The 14,747-nt window shown below is 41.0% G+C and overlaps 2 protein-coding genes across 3 annotated transcripts in view; both read right to left on the minus strand.

The window, feature by feature from the left end:
• Positions 1-9,939, minus strand: part of RB195_004013 (uncharacterized protein) — a gene marked incomplete at both ends in the record, with an annotated part of 37,588 nt that extends 27,649 nt beyond the window's left edge. Inside the window, 3 exons of one of the 2 annotated variants that reach the window (XM_064201929.1) lie at positions 9,239-9,394; positions 9,451-9,717; positions 9,829-9,939. In XM_064201929.1, the coding sequence (XP_064057810.1) occupies positions 9,239-9,394; positions 9,451-9,717; positions 9,829-9,939 (534 nt within the window). Of the gene's footprint in view, positions 1-9,238; positions 9,395-9,450; positions 9,718-9,828 lie in introns of those variants that run through there. The other variant, XM_064201928.1, reaches the window with a different exon arrangement.
• A 705-nt stretch (positions 9,940-10,644) lies between these two features.
• RB195_004014 (uncharacterized protein) lies at positions 10,645-11,166 on the minus strand (the record flags this gene model as incomplete). The annotated part of the gene is made up of 1 exon (XM_064201930.1): positions 10,645-11,166. The coding sequence occupies one exon, from the start codon at positions 11,164-11,166 to the stop codon at positions 10,645-10,647; it is 522 nt and encodes a 173-aa protein (XP_064057811.1).
• Positions 11,167-14,747: the final 3,581 nt, after the last annotated feature.

The following is a 14,747-nucleotide window of genomic DNA, read 5'->3' on the forward strand; positions in this document are numbered from 1 at the left end:
TATAAAGTCAGGGATTTTATCTTCCTGGACAAAAATCTGGTTTAAAGATCAATGAGGAAAGAAAGGTCTGGTTGGTGCTAGTACGATCTCGAACCATCGATCGCGCAGTAAGAGACAAACCTCTTATTGACTTCCCTACACTAGGCCTCGCTTTTGAATAACCGAGCAAAACACGAAAGCGAAACGAACTAAATCTTAAATCTGTTCGCTTCTTTTTCTCCAGTTATCGTTGTATTCACCTGTATCACCTGTACCACCTCCCGTAGTTCATCGATTTGCTCAAGCTGGCACCAGTAACACTTCCATTTGTCCCGATCGCGCGCAGGTATTGCCCAGTGGCATCTCTTCTCGCAAAGAACTCGAAGAGTGTCGAACTTTTCTTCGACGAACTTCGTGAAAAGGTCTGACAATTGGGTAGGAAGTCTTCCTGCGGTGCGTTTGATGTCGCGTGATATCCAGTCGCTTACGGTCTGGTCCAACGGTTGTCGTTGAAACGCATCACGTGTCCGGGTCGATCGTTGTATTATAGCTATGAATCTTAGGCAACTCGCAACATATTTCGTTGTCGTAACAGTCGCAATGCATAAAGAAGACGATATTGCTATACATTATGTACGACTTTGTTATTGTTGTGTTAGTGTTAGCCACTTATTTTTGTTGTTTTCCTTTTTCCATACGCATGATGTTTCCGTATAGATCTTGTTAATTGGGCGTTCTGGGAGTTTCACGCAATTGTTTTGAAAGATTTGATTAATGATCATCAGATATCAGTAACATCCCACTGAAAATCAGAGCGTATTGAGTACGATTTCGACTCTTCTTCTTCTCTTCACATCCTAAACTAGATTGCTATATCATTAGTGTGCGTGATGTATTATCATTTGAAGGATATCTGCTATCTATTACGTGTAAAATGTTGCGGAAAATTGCGCAAAATTCCACCAAAAAGAAAACGCGAAATCATGCTGCAACAAAATAAAACAATTTAAGAAAATCCTTGAAAAATATCCAAGACATAGGCAATTATCGGGAACTGCTTGAATGATGCCTGCAAGTCGTTTAGATATTGGCAACTGTTTTAGATTTAGAGGAATAGGAGACACTTTTGCGTGAAATCTACTAGTAATATTCATGATCAGTCAACTTTCCATGTAAGGAAACCTTGACTGTTTCCAGGAGAAATTTGAGTGATAATTCTATTACAGTAATTGTTAACACCAAAACGAGAAACTGTTAAACTTTTCGGGTCTTATCGCCTTCATCCACACACTAGCAAATATCTTATTATTCTGTTTACAGGAATAGATGTAGGAAACAAACAAGTAGAAAGTAAACAGATTAATGAGAAAAACTATATTCAATATTCAATATGGTTATTCGTTCAAGAAAAGCAAAATAACGATATATGTATTCTTTTGTTGTTCGCTTTGACACAACTCTGGTGAAGATTCAATTGTACGTTATTCTTCTTACGTTAATCTTATTTTTTTACTGCGTAATCAAATTATTGACGATTGCATTGATTGCGTTAATGTTTTGAGCAAAAATCTCAAAAGCTACGGATTCCTCCTAATTAATTTTTTACTCATATAAATGACACATTATGCGTACACGTACGTTTTTAATATTTTTTTTCGCACAATCACTGGTAAAATATTGGAGGGCTCGTTCAGTTGTCTATGCATACATTCAGGTTACGTTTCATTTTTGTAAGCGGCACTGTCATAATTCGAGAATTTTTTGAAAGGAAAAAATTTCGCGCCAATTTGAGTCAAAATGTTGAACGACAAACCTTCTCCAAACTCCTTGTCAGCAGCCTGCTTTTGATTTCTTCTTTTTTTTTGTTGCTGCAGAGTAAAGGTAGTTAGAAGAAGCTAAGGTAGCTGAAAACTTCCACAAATACCAAGGTAAGTTAGACGTTATCGCTCTCTCTCTCTCTTTTTCTATTCAACGGACCAGCAGCTGGCTAGATTTAAATCGAGTGAATTAACGGGCGAAAATGGGGCAGTTTCGTTGTCACATTCTTTTATAATGAGGTAAGCTATTCCAAGCCCCGAGTCCAGATGACGCAACAGTCCAACTATCCGCGTCAATCCTGTTTTAAAGTTCACCCCACGAATCTGAGGTGGTACGGATTTCAGGTGCAGTATTCGTATACGGGATCGTAGATTATGGAGAGGAGTGATTCCGTCCATTTCCCCTTAATTGCCGTAAAAAATGGCCCGGAAGATGCGGCGCGTGCACGAGGTTAGCGCGCTCCAGTCGAGCTCTTTGTAGAACATAGTGCGCCAGAACGCCCGAAGCCGTATCTTCCGGGCCGTTTTTTACGGCAATTAGGAAGAAATCGACGAAATCACCACCCTCTCCATAATCTACGATCCCGTATACGAATACTCCACATGAAATTCGTACCACCTCAGATTCGTGGAGTGATGCCTTCAAAGCTTTTTTTCGTTTTGTCTTCCGCACTACCGTAATGAAGAATCGCTTGATTTGTTCAGGGATCGCTTAATATTTAAGAACAATCATGATTATTCCTGAAGAGGACATCGCTGAGGTTTGCATTAAGGTACGTGAGAAAAAAACCGATTTTTTTTTCCATTTCTTGTTTTTTTTTTACATATTTAAGTAAATAAAAAGTATGTCTGCAGAAGGGAGTCAATGTGGTGACATCGTGGTTCTATCGAAGCATGCAATTTAAGCAAGTTATCCTCTCCGGATTATCGATTATTCTGCTGGCGTTGGTAATAAAGAAATATCAACATAAGTTGATATTTCACTACAATATTCGTGTACGATTTTTATAATATGTTTGAGTAGATCATGAAAATTCTCCCAATTGATTAAGGTCCTGTTCTTGTCGCTCTTTTCTGCTTGTATTTTTCATTGCAGCGTTATTTTCTTGTTTGAGGTGAGCGAGTTATAATTTTGTTTTCACCATTAATATGTCGTTTATAGGTAGATTACGCCACTAAATTGTATCAAAGAGACAAAGCAAAAACCACTTTTATGTGAAATTTATGCGCTTTTCTTCTCAGAATCTTTAAAGATTATGGCCAGACAAAGGAGAACTAAAATATCACCAGTTACAGTCCTTGAAATTGAATTTTTTATTAACATGGAATAACATTTCGATTTGTTCCAATTACATCTTTAGCTCGAAGGGTTGAAATTTTTTCCAAGAGAACGATAGAAGACTGATATGGACATAAGCAGAAGTAAATGGGAAGCCTGACAGAGTACCATAAATCCAGAACTCTATACTTAGAGAAGAATTACAGTGATTTAAAGTAAACGGATGGTGTCGAGGCAAAAGATTATAAAATGTTTGCCTATTTACGCTTCAGTAGTATCAGTTCAGGAAGGAAAACTGCACGTGAAATGAAAATAATCCTTATTGACTGAAAATAACTCAACCTAAAAACTTTCTTTTGTGAGGAATTGTTAGGGTAAACGTAGATCAACGAGTGGTTAATAATCGGTTAGCAAACTAGAGAGAAAACGCTATGGATTTATTTTCAAAATAGCGACACGCACTCGAAAAAGAGAAAAGTGAAAAATGGCCATTGCAGCGACAGGATACGGGATGCCAGATAGAAGAATAAAAAATGTTGAGAGCTGTGACAGAGGAAGAATAAAAAGCCAGAAAACGAGAGGAGAACAAAAGCACATGAGAAACAACCTGAAGAACTGAAGACTAGCCCGCTAGGCCTTCCTTCTGCATTCAATTTTTCCAGACGAGGAAAGAGTGGGACGTGATTAATCGGCTGCGGATAGACATGGGTAGTGATTGAAAATCGATTATGTTGATCACACTTTTTCTCTCCTCCTTCACGTTCAAGGATGACAAGTTTTTTCACAGTGTAATGCATTATATAGGAACAAACGCTAAATTTTCCAAGATGTATGATAGATATTGGGTGGAGGAATAACTTGTGAACTTTTTTCAAAGTGAAAGAAAGCATAAAAATAAAAGTTCAAAAATATCATATATCGTTAGAAGAAAATATCATAGAAAATATCTAACTAAAAGATAGTCTTATCGTGATTGTTGAAATTGGCTCCCGCTTTTCCAAATCATTGATGCGGAGTGTCTCTATGTACTTGACAAAGCGAGACATTTTCGCAACATTCAGTGTTTTTCTTTTTGCAACTGACCGTGATTAGACTATTAAAGGCGCTCGAGGCACATTTATTACGATTTCATATCTGAGAACCGAAATCGCACAAAAATTGGCCAGAACCACACTCAAATTAACCACTGTTTTGTGAAAAATGCATCACTAACGCAAACTTTAACGCCAGCCCTTTATTTAAAACCTTTTCTTGAGTAGAAGAATAGACTGGGGGCAATTCGTTTCTCACAAGGATAAAGAATAGAGTTTCTGGGATTAATAAATAAAAACTAAATAAAATTGACCTTTGGTTTACATAACAAGCTCAACATTTTGCGTTTTTGCTTTCTTTGAACACTAACAGATTGGAGTCCAAACATAGTGTAAACGTTGTTTGCACCGTTTTCCGAATTGTTTTCTGAAACTGTTGCAATTAATTCACGAAAAATAGACAGTTTTCAGAGTTATCAACTGCTTCTCTCCTTCACCTACATCTCCCCATGTGATGTGATCCTTTCTCGCCCGTTCTATGTTATTTTTCATATCTCTTTTATGTTCGCTATCCTTTGGATAGAAAATACCCAGGTACGGGTTACTTCTTCACATTGCATGGAGTGGCATCTTAAATTATCACAATGCATTCGAGTTTCCCGTAAAGCACAATAACTTGATTTTTTTTGACCAGGAAAGAAGTGAACACCATGACGGATTTTACGAAACAAAATGCGTAAGGTTGAATGGAAAAGGAACCCAACAGCAGCGCGTCTGTAAAAGTAGTGAGAAGTGAGACTTAGCCTGCGATAACTCTCTTGAAATTGAATTTATTCGGAGTATTACTCATTGAACAGAGCTAAGGATTTTTCACAGAACAATCTCTCGCTTTACTAATGATGTAAGCTTTAGTCTCATAGCCTACCGCTCACAGCTTGCCGCTATTTAATCCCCAGTTTTAATTTCTTAATTTAATTTTTCTCTTTATTTTTCTAATACTGTAACCTCTGCCTGATTTTTCTGCTTTTTTAAAGATCGTTGTTCTTTTCGAGAGACTCTTAACGACATTCTCCATTATCGATCTAGAGGAGCAATCTAAAAAATTCGGGAACATCCTGCTGTCTACAACGGTAATTTCATCCTTTCAAATTCCAAGATTATTGATCAAGTAGTATGATGGCAAGTTCTGTCTCTGTGTGTATTTGTGTGTTTCTTTGTGATGTTATGGACACGAATATATTGGGCTAATCAATAGTTCGCGAGCGCATTATTTTATCTTTTATCTTATTTTCGCATTTTTTTTTTCAAACTTAAGGGGCACATTGAAGTGAAATTAGTGTCAAGATGTTGTATATCATCTGACACACAAATGCACGCAACAGTTCGACTAGTAGATAAAAGTTCACAAATAAGTTTTTTATTCTCATTAGGGTTGTGATTTTTATCGTGCCTTAGGTCTGCTCTACGAGATGGAGCAGCCGGCATCGGTTAGTGGAGCCCGGTCACCACTGCGAGTGCCGTGCCCTGGACCCGCTCCGAAGAAGAGCAGCAGGCATCAGCGGGTGGGACCCGAGGCCCTGCGCTGGACTAGCCACCACATGGTGGCCTAGCCCTCCGAACCCTGCGGGCTCGCGCCCATAATCCCATTACCCTGCACCGATTCCCCCTTCAGCGGCCTCAGGGCTGCCTCCTGATTCCACCATCAACCCTAATCTTCTGTGGATATCTTGCGGGAGACGTGGTTATACATGCGGTTTTATCCTTATATCGACAATACATGGCAAGACATAATACACGACATAAACGGCGAATCAATGATCCGCGTGTCAATGACTCAATGGAAGTGGTTGTCGACGGTAAGCGGTAGGTGGACATCGTTCGGGGCCCAAGGGAAGCCAACCAGGAATAAATGGCAGTGAGTGGTAGAATGCGGATAATGGTAGTGACACGTGGCCATAGATCGAAATACGAATGCATAAAGAATGACACCACAAAACGGAAGAAAAAGGAGAATGTACCCCGAGTGCTCGGAGCCGGCCATTATATACTGTGGCTGGCGCGGGGACGCTACCGTAGTACAGTGCCGATGTTTCCCGCGCGCCGCCTGGGAAAGGGTGCCGACTGGCTGAGAAAGTCGTGCCGGGCACGACAGCCAGGATGGGTTTGCGATTTCCCGGTTTCCCTCTCTATGTTCCCCCCCCCCCTTCCCCCAGACATAAATAAAATGCGAAACACGGTCGATAACATAGGTGTTTTACTATAGTAGCATCGCTACAATATAGTTTCACGGCGATCACGCAATACATGGATGCATGCAAGTGGAAAACACAACACCTGGTTAAGTGGGTAAGTTGTTCGCGCTACGGATTAATGGACTGTGATATGGCGGATGTCCTCCCATGGCATGGCGGAAACACGGATTTAGGGTCCGACATACAACTTAAAGACACAGGGCGAAAGAAAATCGCATACAAAACGAATGATGGAATAGCAGATACCTAGAACGCTGGCGAGCGATGGAAGCCGGCTCTTGAATAGGCTAGCTGGGGACCTAAGCTTCTGTAAGTTGGTACTTGCAGCGATTTTCCCGTCGTTGCGCTGACTGGGAAAGTCGTGCGCAGGCAGGGCCAGGTTTAAGAACGCGTGTCAACCCTATAGAATAACTTGCGGGCTATCACTTCAGTTTTACTATCCTCGTAGACGAGACTGGTACAAACCCTTCGATTAATCGTAAAGTCTTACCTACTGTACTGTTTGTAACATGAGGTGACCTCAATTTAGTAATCGTACCAGAAGCAAGAGAAATCCTCACGCGAAGTATGAGATAAATATGTGTCTAATAGCTTCGAATTACGTGAAAATTTTCGTTAAAACGGAACATTCCAGGTTTCAAAAATAACTCAAAATTAATGAGAATTATCGTTATCCTGTAACTCCCAACTGCTTTTTTGTAGCCTAACTTATTTCTGGACAGAGGGACCTTCTGTATCTCTGACTTCCGGGAACTTACAGGAACAAAAAGAGTTCAAATTTGGCAAGATTTCTAGACTTTCTGAAGGTGATATAAAGACAAACTCACTTCCTTTCTTTATTAGAACACCATACAAAATCCCATGTACTTCTATCTAACACTATTATTCTTTGACTTATTCGGTCATTTCTACAGCTCACACCACTCTTCTTTGCATATTTCCTTGTAACTGCGCAGTTTTCTGCGTCTCTGTGGCAGGAAGAACATCTATGGCGGTTGTCTGCATCTTCATGAACGACTGGAGCGTGACTTCGTCGAGATATGTTCGCGTATCCGCCGGCATATCCACTGGGCACGTTATGTCTCGGAGGCATTCGCGGAGAATCCGCCGGGACCCTCTTTACCGTTCCCCCTTCAAAGTATACTTCGACCGGTAGAACCACTTTTGCAGAAAACTTGCTTAGAGCAACAACGGTTTTGACTTCGAGGCAAAAATGTATCAGGAGTACTCCAAATCCAAAAGTTTTAGTCTCTAATTAAGGTGAATGAGGATGACTACTTGCAGCTTGCAGCTCCCTTCATGGAAATGATTCCTATTTATTGGGGTGAAGATTTCAAAGCACCCCAAATCAACGCCTTCTTCATCCCAGTTAGCAAACTTTCGGTGCTACACGGAATGCTGGCTGCATTCAGCATCATTAGTGCCGTCAGTTTACCAGTTTTGACCATTACATACATCTACAGCAAACGAAAATCACGGTTCGTTATTCATCAGAATGTCTCAACTTGAAATAATTTTATAAATTTACCAGACAGGAGAAACAATGTTGCAGGCGAGTTCAAGGGCTCACAGAACGTTTTGAGAACTCTCAGAACGCCAGCTCTTCCTTATTGATAATCATATTGTCGGGGTTTTATTTTATCATTTTTTTCATTTATTCTACGTCCATACTCTATTTGCGTTTAACATTCGACCCTTCGAAAGATTCAGAGGCAACTTTCAAGTCGAAAATCATTGCTGGATACGTAAGTTTATTGCTACAACTTCTATGAACAATTGATCCAAATATGTGAGGAACACTTAAATGGGTCACCAAACGAAACTGGAGTGGTGCGGATTTCGGGTGGGTTATGCCTTTACGGAGTTGTAGATAATGGAGAAAAGGGCGATTCCGTTCATCACTTCCTAAAAAACGGCCCGGAAGATACGGCTTCGAGCGTTCTGGAGCCCTACTTTCTACGACGAGTTCGATTGGAGCGCGCCAACCCTGTGCACGTATCCCATCTTCGAGCCCTTTTTTACGGCAATTAGGAGGAAATGGACGGAATCACCCCCCTCTCAATAATTTACGACCAAGTATTGACATAATCCACTTGAAACCCGCACCACCCCAAATTTGTGGCGTGATGCCTTCAAATATATAACTGTCTAACACTCTAGAGAGGGAGAAGATTTACTTGAGTGTTCGGAATGTTTCCAGGATGAGAAGTTTGGTTGTCTAGCATATTAGTTCATTCTGCGAAAATTGGAATAAAATACGAGGATTTTCGTGTTCTCTTCAACCATAAACGAAAAGCTACGTAAGAACAATTGGCTTCAAAGGTATTTTGTATAGTAGTGATGCATTATGGTCAAGATAAAAAGCAGCATACCATAAAATTAATCATTCCGGGATCTCTACACGAATTGATGGGTTTAGTAGATTGGTTTACAGTTATGGGTATGATCCCGCTGAATCCTCCCTAATTGATCACCTTAATCACCTTGACTCCCGTTGATCTTCGAACTAGCCGCGCTGGGGGCCAGTAATTCTTCAGTTTGTTCCGATCGCGTGCCAGAGTCGCCCAGAGGTTCCTCCTTTCGTGTGGGACACGAGAAGCATGATAATTTTCTTTGAAGGAATCCGTGAAAAAATCTGATAATCGGGTCGGCGGCCTTCCTGTGGTGCGCTTAATGTCGCAGGGAACCCAGTGGCTCAGGGCTCTGGTCCAACCGTTGTCGTTAAAGCGCATCACGTGTCCGGCCCACCTTTTTTTTTACTTTCCTTGGCAAACGCGGCGACGTCTCTAATCTTCGATCGCTGACGTAGGAGAGAACTTCGAATCCCGTTCCTCACTTGCGTGAAGCGGAATACTCCTAGTCACTCTTTTAATTGCGCGCTCAACGCTCACCGCGTTTTCTTCCTGCTTGCGAAATGCCCAGGTTTCCGAAGCATAGGTCAGAACAGGAAGTGCGGTGGTGTTGAAGAGGTGAGAACGGAGTCAGGTGTTCCTGGTCTTCTTCACTACACTCCGCAAGCCGCTCGTCTCCTCCTGCCTATCTCGGGGGTCAGGTCATTCATCATGTTCAATTCCCGACCCAGATAAACGTACCTGGTGCATTCGGATATGTTCGTCCCGTTGAGCGTGAATGGGGCATCCGAGACCCATCCGTTTCGCATAATTTTGCAGATTCAGCTGAAGACCACTGCATCTACATGTTTCGTCAAATTCGGTCAGTATTCGTTCCACTTGGCTGGTGCTAGGCTTTATCAGTACTATGTCATCAGCAAAGCGCAAATGGTGTAGCTGCCGATCATCAACCTTCACTTCCATGTCGTCCCATTCCAACTTTCGTACTGCCTTCTCGAGGGTGGCTGGCTATTTTGGGTGACACTGTACCATCCCTGGACCCCCCTCTTCACTTCTGATGATATTTTTGTAGAATGGCGAAGTTCCGGTCGTGAGGCTACTGTACAACTCTCGAAGTACCTTTATGTACTGAGTAGGGACGCCTTGGTTGTTTAAGGCTTCCATGACCGTTTCCGTCTCAACTGAGTCGAAGACCTTCTTCAAGTCGATGAAGGTGAGACAGAGCGGCATCTTGTACTCTCGTGATACCTCGATGAGTTTCGAAACATTGTGAATTTGGTCAAACGTGCTGAATCCTTTTCAAAACCTTGCCTGCTCACATTGACGTGCTTCATCCATGACTTTTCCAATCTTATTAACGATCACTCTTGTAAAGAGCCTGTAGATGACGGACAGATTGGGCGATAGTTGCTGATGTCATGTGGATCTCCCTTTTCATACAACAACACGGTCTTGCTGGTCTTCCACTGTTTAGGAACCTTGCATTCCGACAGGCAACGTGTAACTAGCCTCGCCAGTGTGTCGATCTCTTGATGGTTTTAAAACTCTCAGACTTCTTCGCGCAGTCGTGAAGGTGTTCAACAAGCCGGTCATATTCCTCATCGATGTTGTCCACTGCCGAATCTTCCCAAAAGGTTGCTGGCGTAGCGAAGAGATCCCAATTAATGACAGTTCTGGGATTTCGTTCTCTGAATTCCGCGGCTTTCTATTCTCTTCTTGTGAAGGAAAACCATCGCCTCAGAGGAGGCGATGGTCCGATCCCGTGTAGAACCTTAGTACAACAGCGACGTCCGTCAGGCAAAACCTTTTATTGACGATGATGTGGTCTATTTCATCACGGTCCCCTCCACCAGGTGACCCCCACGTCCAGCGTAGAGAGGAGGGCTTCTGGAATTGCGATTTTCCATGGAATATCTTAGTCGTCATGATGAACTCTTAGAGCCTCTCTTGTTCATTCCATTGTAGGCCTTGGGTCCCAATATGAAGTTCCTCAGGCGTTCTTGTTGGGCCAACTTTGGCGTTGAAATCGCAAATTATGACCTTGTAGAAGGCATGATCTTCTCGGTAGAACTTTTCCAGGTCCATATAGAAAGCTTCGGCTTCTTCTTCTTCGTAGCTTGATGTTGGAGCGTTAGAGACGAAGATAGTCGAAGCTGGTGTTGGACCACATCTTCTCATCCGCAGACGCCCGATTCGGGTCGTAAGTTGTTCGAAAGAGTCGATGTCCTTTGCCATGCTCGTGTTGACAAGGATGCCAACTCCACCAACACCTCTACTGTCGCATGGTTCCAAGAACAGTTCCTCTCCAGGTTCATATACGGCGTTTAGAGGGTGGTGTCGTCTCGTTTTGGTCAGTCCGCTTTTGGTCCGCGATTGCCACGCGGGGATGCGCCACGTAGCCTCTCGGCTAACCGGCTGTGATCCCTCTAGTGAGGGAGATCCGTGGAATATATACATATTTTAATAAAAACTAACAATGATGGGAAAGTACTTAGTATACGAACTTTTCCAGTAAGAACAATATTGCACTTTCCTTCCTTCTTGCAGAATGTATTGATTATTGATCTTTCAATTGACATACAAAAGCATTGGGAACCATGTGATCTTCCGGTCTACTTCTCTACAATTCTTTACCAATGTAGACAGATCAATTCTACCGTAATATTCAGACTGTTCCCTTTTATACTTTGTTGTTACCGCTGATCGCATTATTTTCCCTATGGAAAATGAAACAGAAAAGATTGTCCACTATAAAATCAATGGTCCAGGTACGTTGTATGCAGTATCATTATGAGTCTTTTTATTCTTCCTAGTTCTATCTAGCTGACCACATAGAAGTTTAAAATTTTTTTCTCAACAACTCCAAATACCACAAAAGTGGTATTTTCAGGCAAAATCGGTTGGAGCTGAAGGTTGGGACAACTATGCCAATCAGTTGAAGTGGGACGACCGATAAGAAGTGGTTCCTTTAAATCACTATAAATCTGGATTTCTTAAAAACACCTAATGCAAAAAGTTCAAAAAAGAGCCAAAAAGTTCTCTGTCTTCGGCATTTGCTTCATTTTCAGGTTTTATCAAAACTCGATCATCTTAAGACTCCGATTGTGCAAGGAAAAATGCCAAAAATGCAAACTTGGGAGCTATTTCTGGTAAAAATTTGTACGCTCGCATTGTTCACGTTCGTATCTTTTGTTTGAGTAGAAATGTGATGAACTTTTAAACGTATATTCACGAACACAACCTAATTGTTTGCAAGATTTCCTTTTCGTAAATGTCTTTTCAGATATTGGTTTTTGTGATGAATAATAAAAGGTTCCATGGAGAATGTTGCTCTCAAATGACTCACAATTCTGTTCAGGTAAAGTTGTAATAAGATGCATTCGATGACGATTGCGATCCTAAAATTCCTTATCACAACGGAAAAAAAAATTTAGGTGAAAGAGTTACTCAACATAGTGCGGTTAAAGGCATCACTCCCACGAATCTGAGGTGGTGCGGATTTCAGGTGGAGTATTTGTATACAGGATAGTAGATTATGGAGGGGAGGCTGATTCCGTCCATTTCTTTCTAATTGCCGTAAAAAACGTTCCGAAAGATGCGGCGCGTGCGCAAGGCTGGCGCGCTCCAATCGAACCCGTTGTAGAAAATAGCGCGCCGGATCGCCCGAATCCGTATCGTCCGGCCCGTTTCTAACGGCAATGAGGGAGAAATGAACGGAATCACCCTTCTCTCCATAATCTACGATCCCGTATAGAAATACTCCACCTGAAATCCGTACCTCCTCAGATTTGTGGGGGGATGCCTTTAATGGATTAGGCTAGCAAATGTCATTGCTCCGATAACTGAGTCAATAAACTTCAGAAGCCTTCTGTAATACAGTAATGTGCAAAAATGACAATCTCATCAGATGCGACACTTTCCTAATTCAGTTTCTTCAAAATTGGTACATTTACCTACAGATGTATAAGATAGTATATGCAAAATGCAGTTGTACAATAAAATATTAAGTAAGTATGTAGTATCAGGCTTCAAGGAAATGCTAATTTGTGCAGTTTTTCTAAAAGGAACTGATTCCAGTTGTTCTCTTACCTCGAGCACATGCACTTAAAGGTTCAAGTATTGTAAATTTACATGCAGAATTAAAATATGTAAATAATGACTAAAAAGATTCTGTACAGTTTTTTCCGCAAGAGGAGTTGTCACCAACTATTCGCAGTAAAGCTTTTAGGTTATTTCTTAAAATCAGTTTCCTAAAAACTAGTTCATCGAAACCTGGTTTCGAGGCCTGCTCCAAAAATTCAATGAACAGTGGAATATGGGAAAGTTGTAGGTTCAAAATCATTTTTTAAAAAAAATGTTTTCGAATGTAAGACTTACAAATTGAGCCGTTTCAGGGAACGGGCAGTTCACAGACGAATTTATAGAGCAGAATTTTTCAGATATAAGCACCTATCTTCTGGATCTCCTCCAAATATTTGTCAATTTTTGAAACTACTCGAAATGTCGAATTTACATATAAATGTTACATAAAATTTGACATTTGCTTCGCTCTGCTGATTATATTACGTTAATTTATAATTATTTTTGTTGAATTGTTGGAAAGAAAGCATGGATTTCTACAATTCCCCCCATTTTCGCGGCAATGTGTGAAGAATGATTGGGGTAAGCATATAGTGGAGACAAATTTTGAAATGGGTGGTTGTAGTGTGCCTTGACATTTTTCATAATGTAATTTTATTTATTTCCATTCAGTCATTTTGGCTGGAATTGTGTACGAATGTAATTGTAATTGTAATAAGTGCTAGTATTCTTTTTCTCTCTCTAACCGACTTGTATAGGCCAACACGCGTTCCAAAACCTCAACGATCACGAATTCTAGTAAAACGCGTTGGCGCATCCCAAGTGGATTGATACGCCAGTGACTTTATCCTTTATCATTTATTCTTTTCCTAGGACGGGTGTAGTGTAGCTGTTGGAGGTTTCGCTTCCTGCACGATCGATCGGAGGTTCGAATCCTCCCTAGTGCTCACCAAGCTCTTCATCCCTCCGGGGTGGATAAATTGGTACCAGACCTGTCCAGGAGGATACAAACACGGACTCGACACATCGGCTAGCCACTACAAGTCATTGTATGGGCCAGTTACACGTTCGTAAACCTCGAACGATTCTGAAGTGAACGTGGAGGCGCCTTTTATCCTTTATGCCACTGAAGGTAATAAATAAATAAACACTGATGATATCGAGGGCAGAGGACAGGCACAGGACAGGCTCAACGTAAGCCATCATAGTTTCCGTTAATGACACGTTCTAAGGGACTCATTGTATTGTTTTGAAAGCTTTGGCCGATAGTTTCTCTTCAGCAACTTCATTTAATTCAAATCTCATGCGCCAGGATCTAGGACTAATTATTGAGGAATTTTGATATGTTGCCGATTTACTAACTTTTTTTTTTCTCATTTTCTGCTCTTTTGGACGAAACAGAAAGATTCTGCCTCTTTCGTGATTTAGAGAATTATTTCTCTCCGACTTTTTGCTTTAATTATAGCTACGGAACATCTCATCTCGATAGAAGTTTGACGCTACAAAATTTTATTGAAATTTCTTTTTAGAAAATAAAAAAGTTCTGCGTTTAGCTACATATGTCCATTGTTATCCACAATCAAATTGTAGTTTTACTTGTGAATGTGATTTCCGTGTTCTCTTCAACTGCACCGCCTCAAAACTTTTATTTCAACCGTTTGGCTATCACAGGTAATCGTTTTTTAAAGAAAATCTCTTTGTAATTTCATGACTACGATAATAAGGATAGATTCTAAAGATGCAACATGTCTAATAAAATATTCTTACCGTAGAAGTTACAAAAATTACCTTTGTACAGGGTTTATTTTTAAGTCTTCAAGGTTTCCTACAGTATTCAAGGGAATTATGATTATTCCTCAAGAGAACATCACTACAATCTGCATTGAGGTTCGAGAAAGATTTCTCTTCGCTTATCGTTTTATAATCGAACAAATAAAGAGAATTGTTCCAGAATGGAG

Source organism: Necator americanus, chromosome IV (genome assembly GCF_031761385.1).
Source record: "Necator americanus strain Aroian chromosome IV, whole genome shotgun sequence".
Taxonomy (NCBI): domain Eukaryota; kingdom Metazoa; phylum Nematoda; class Chromadorea; order Rhabditida; family Ancylostomatidae; genus Necator; species Necator americanus.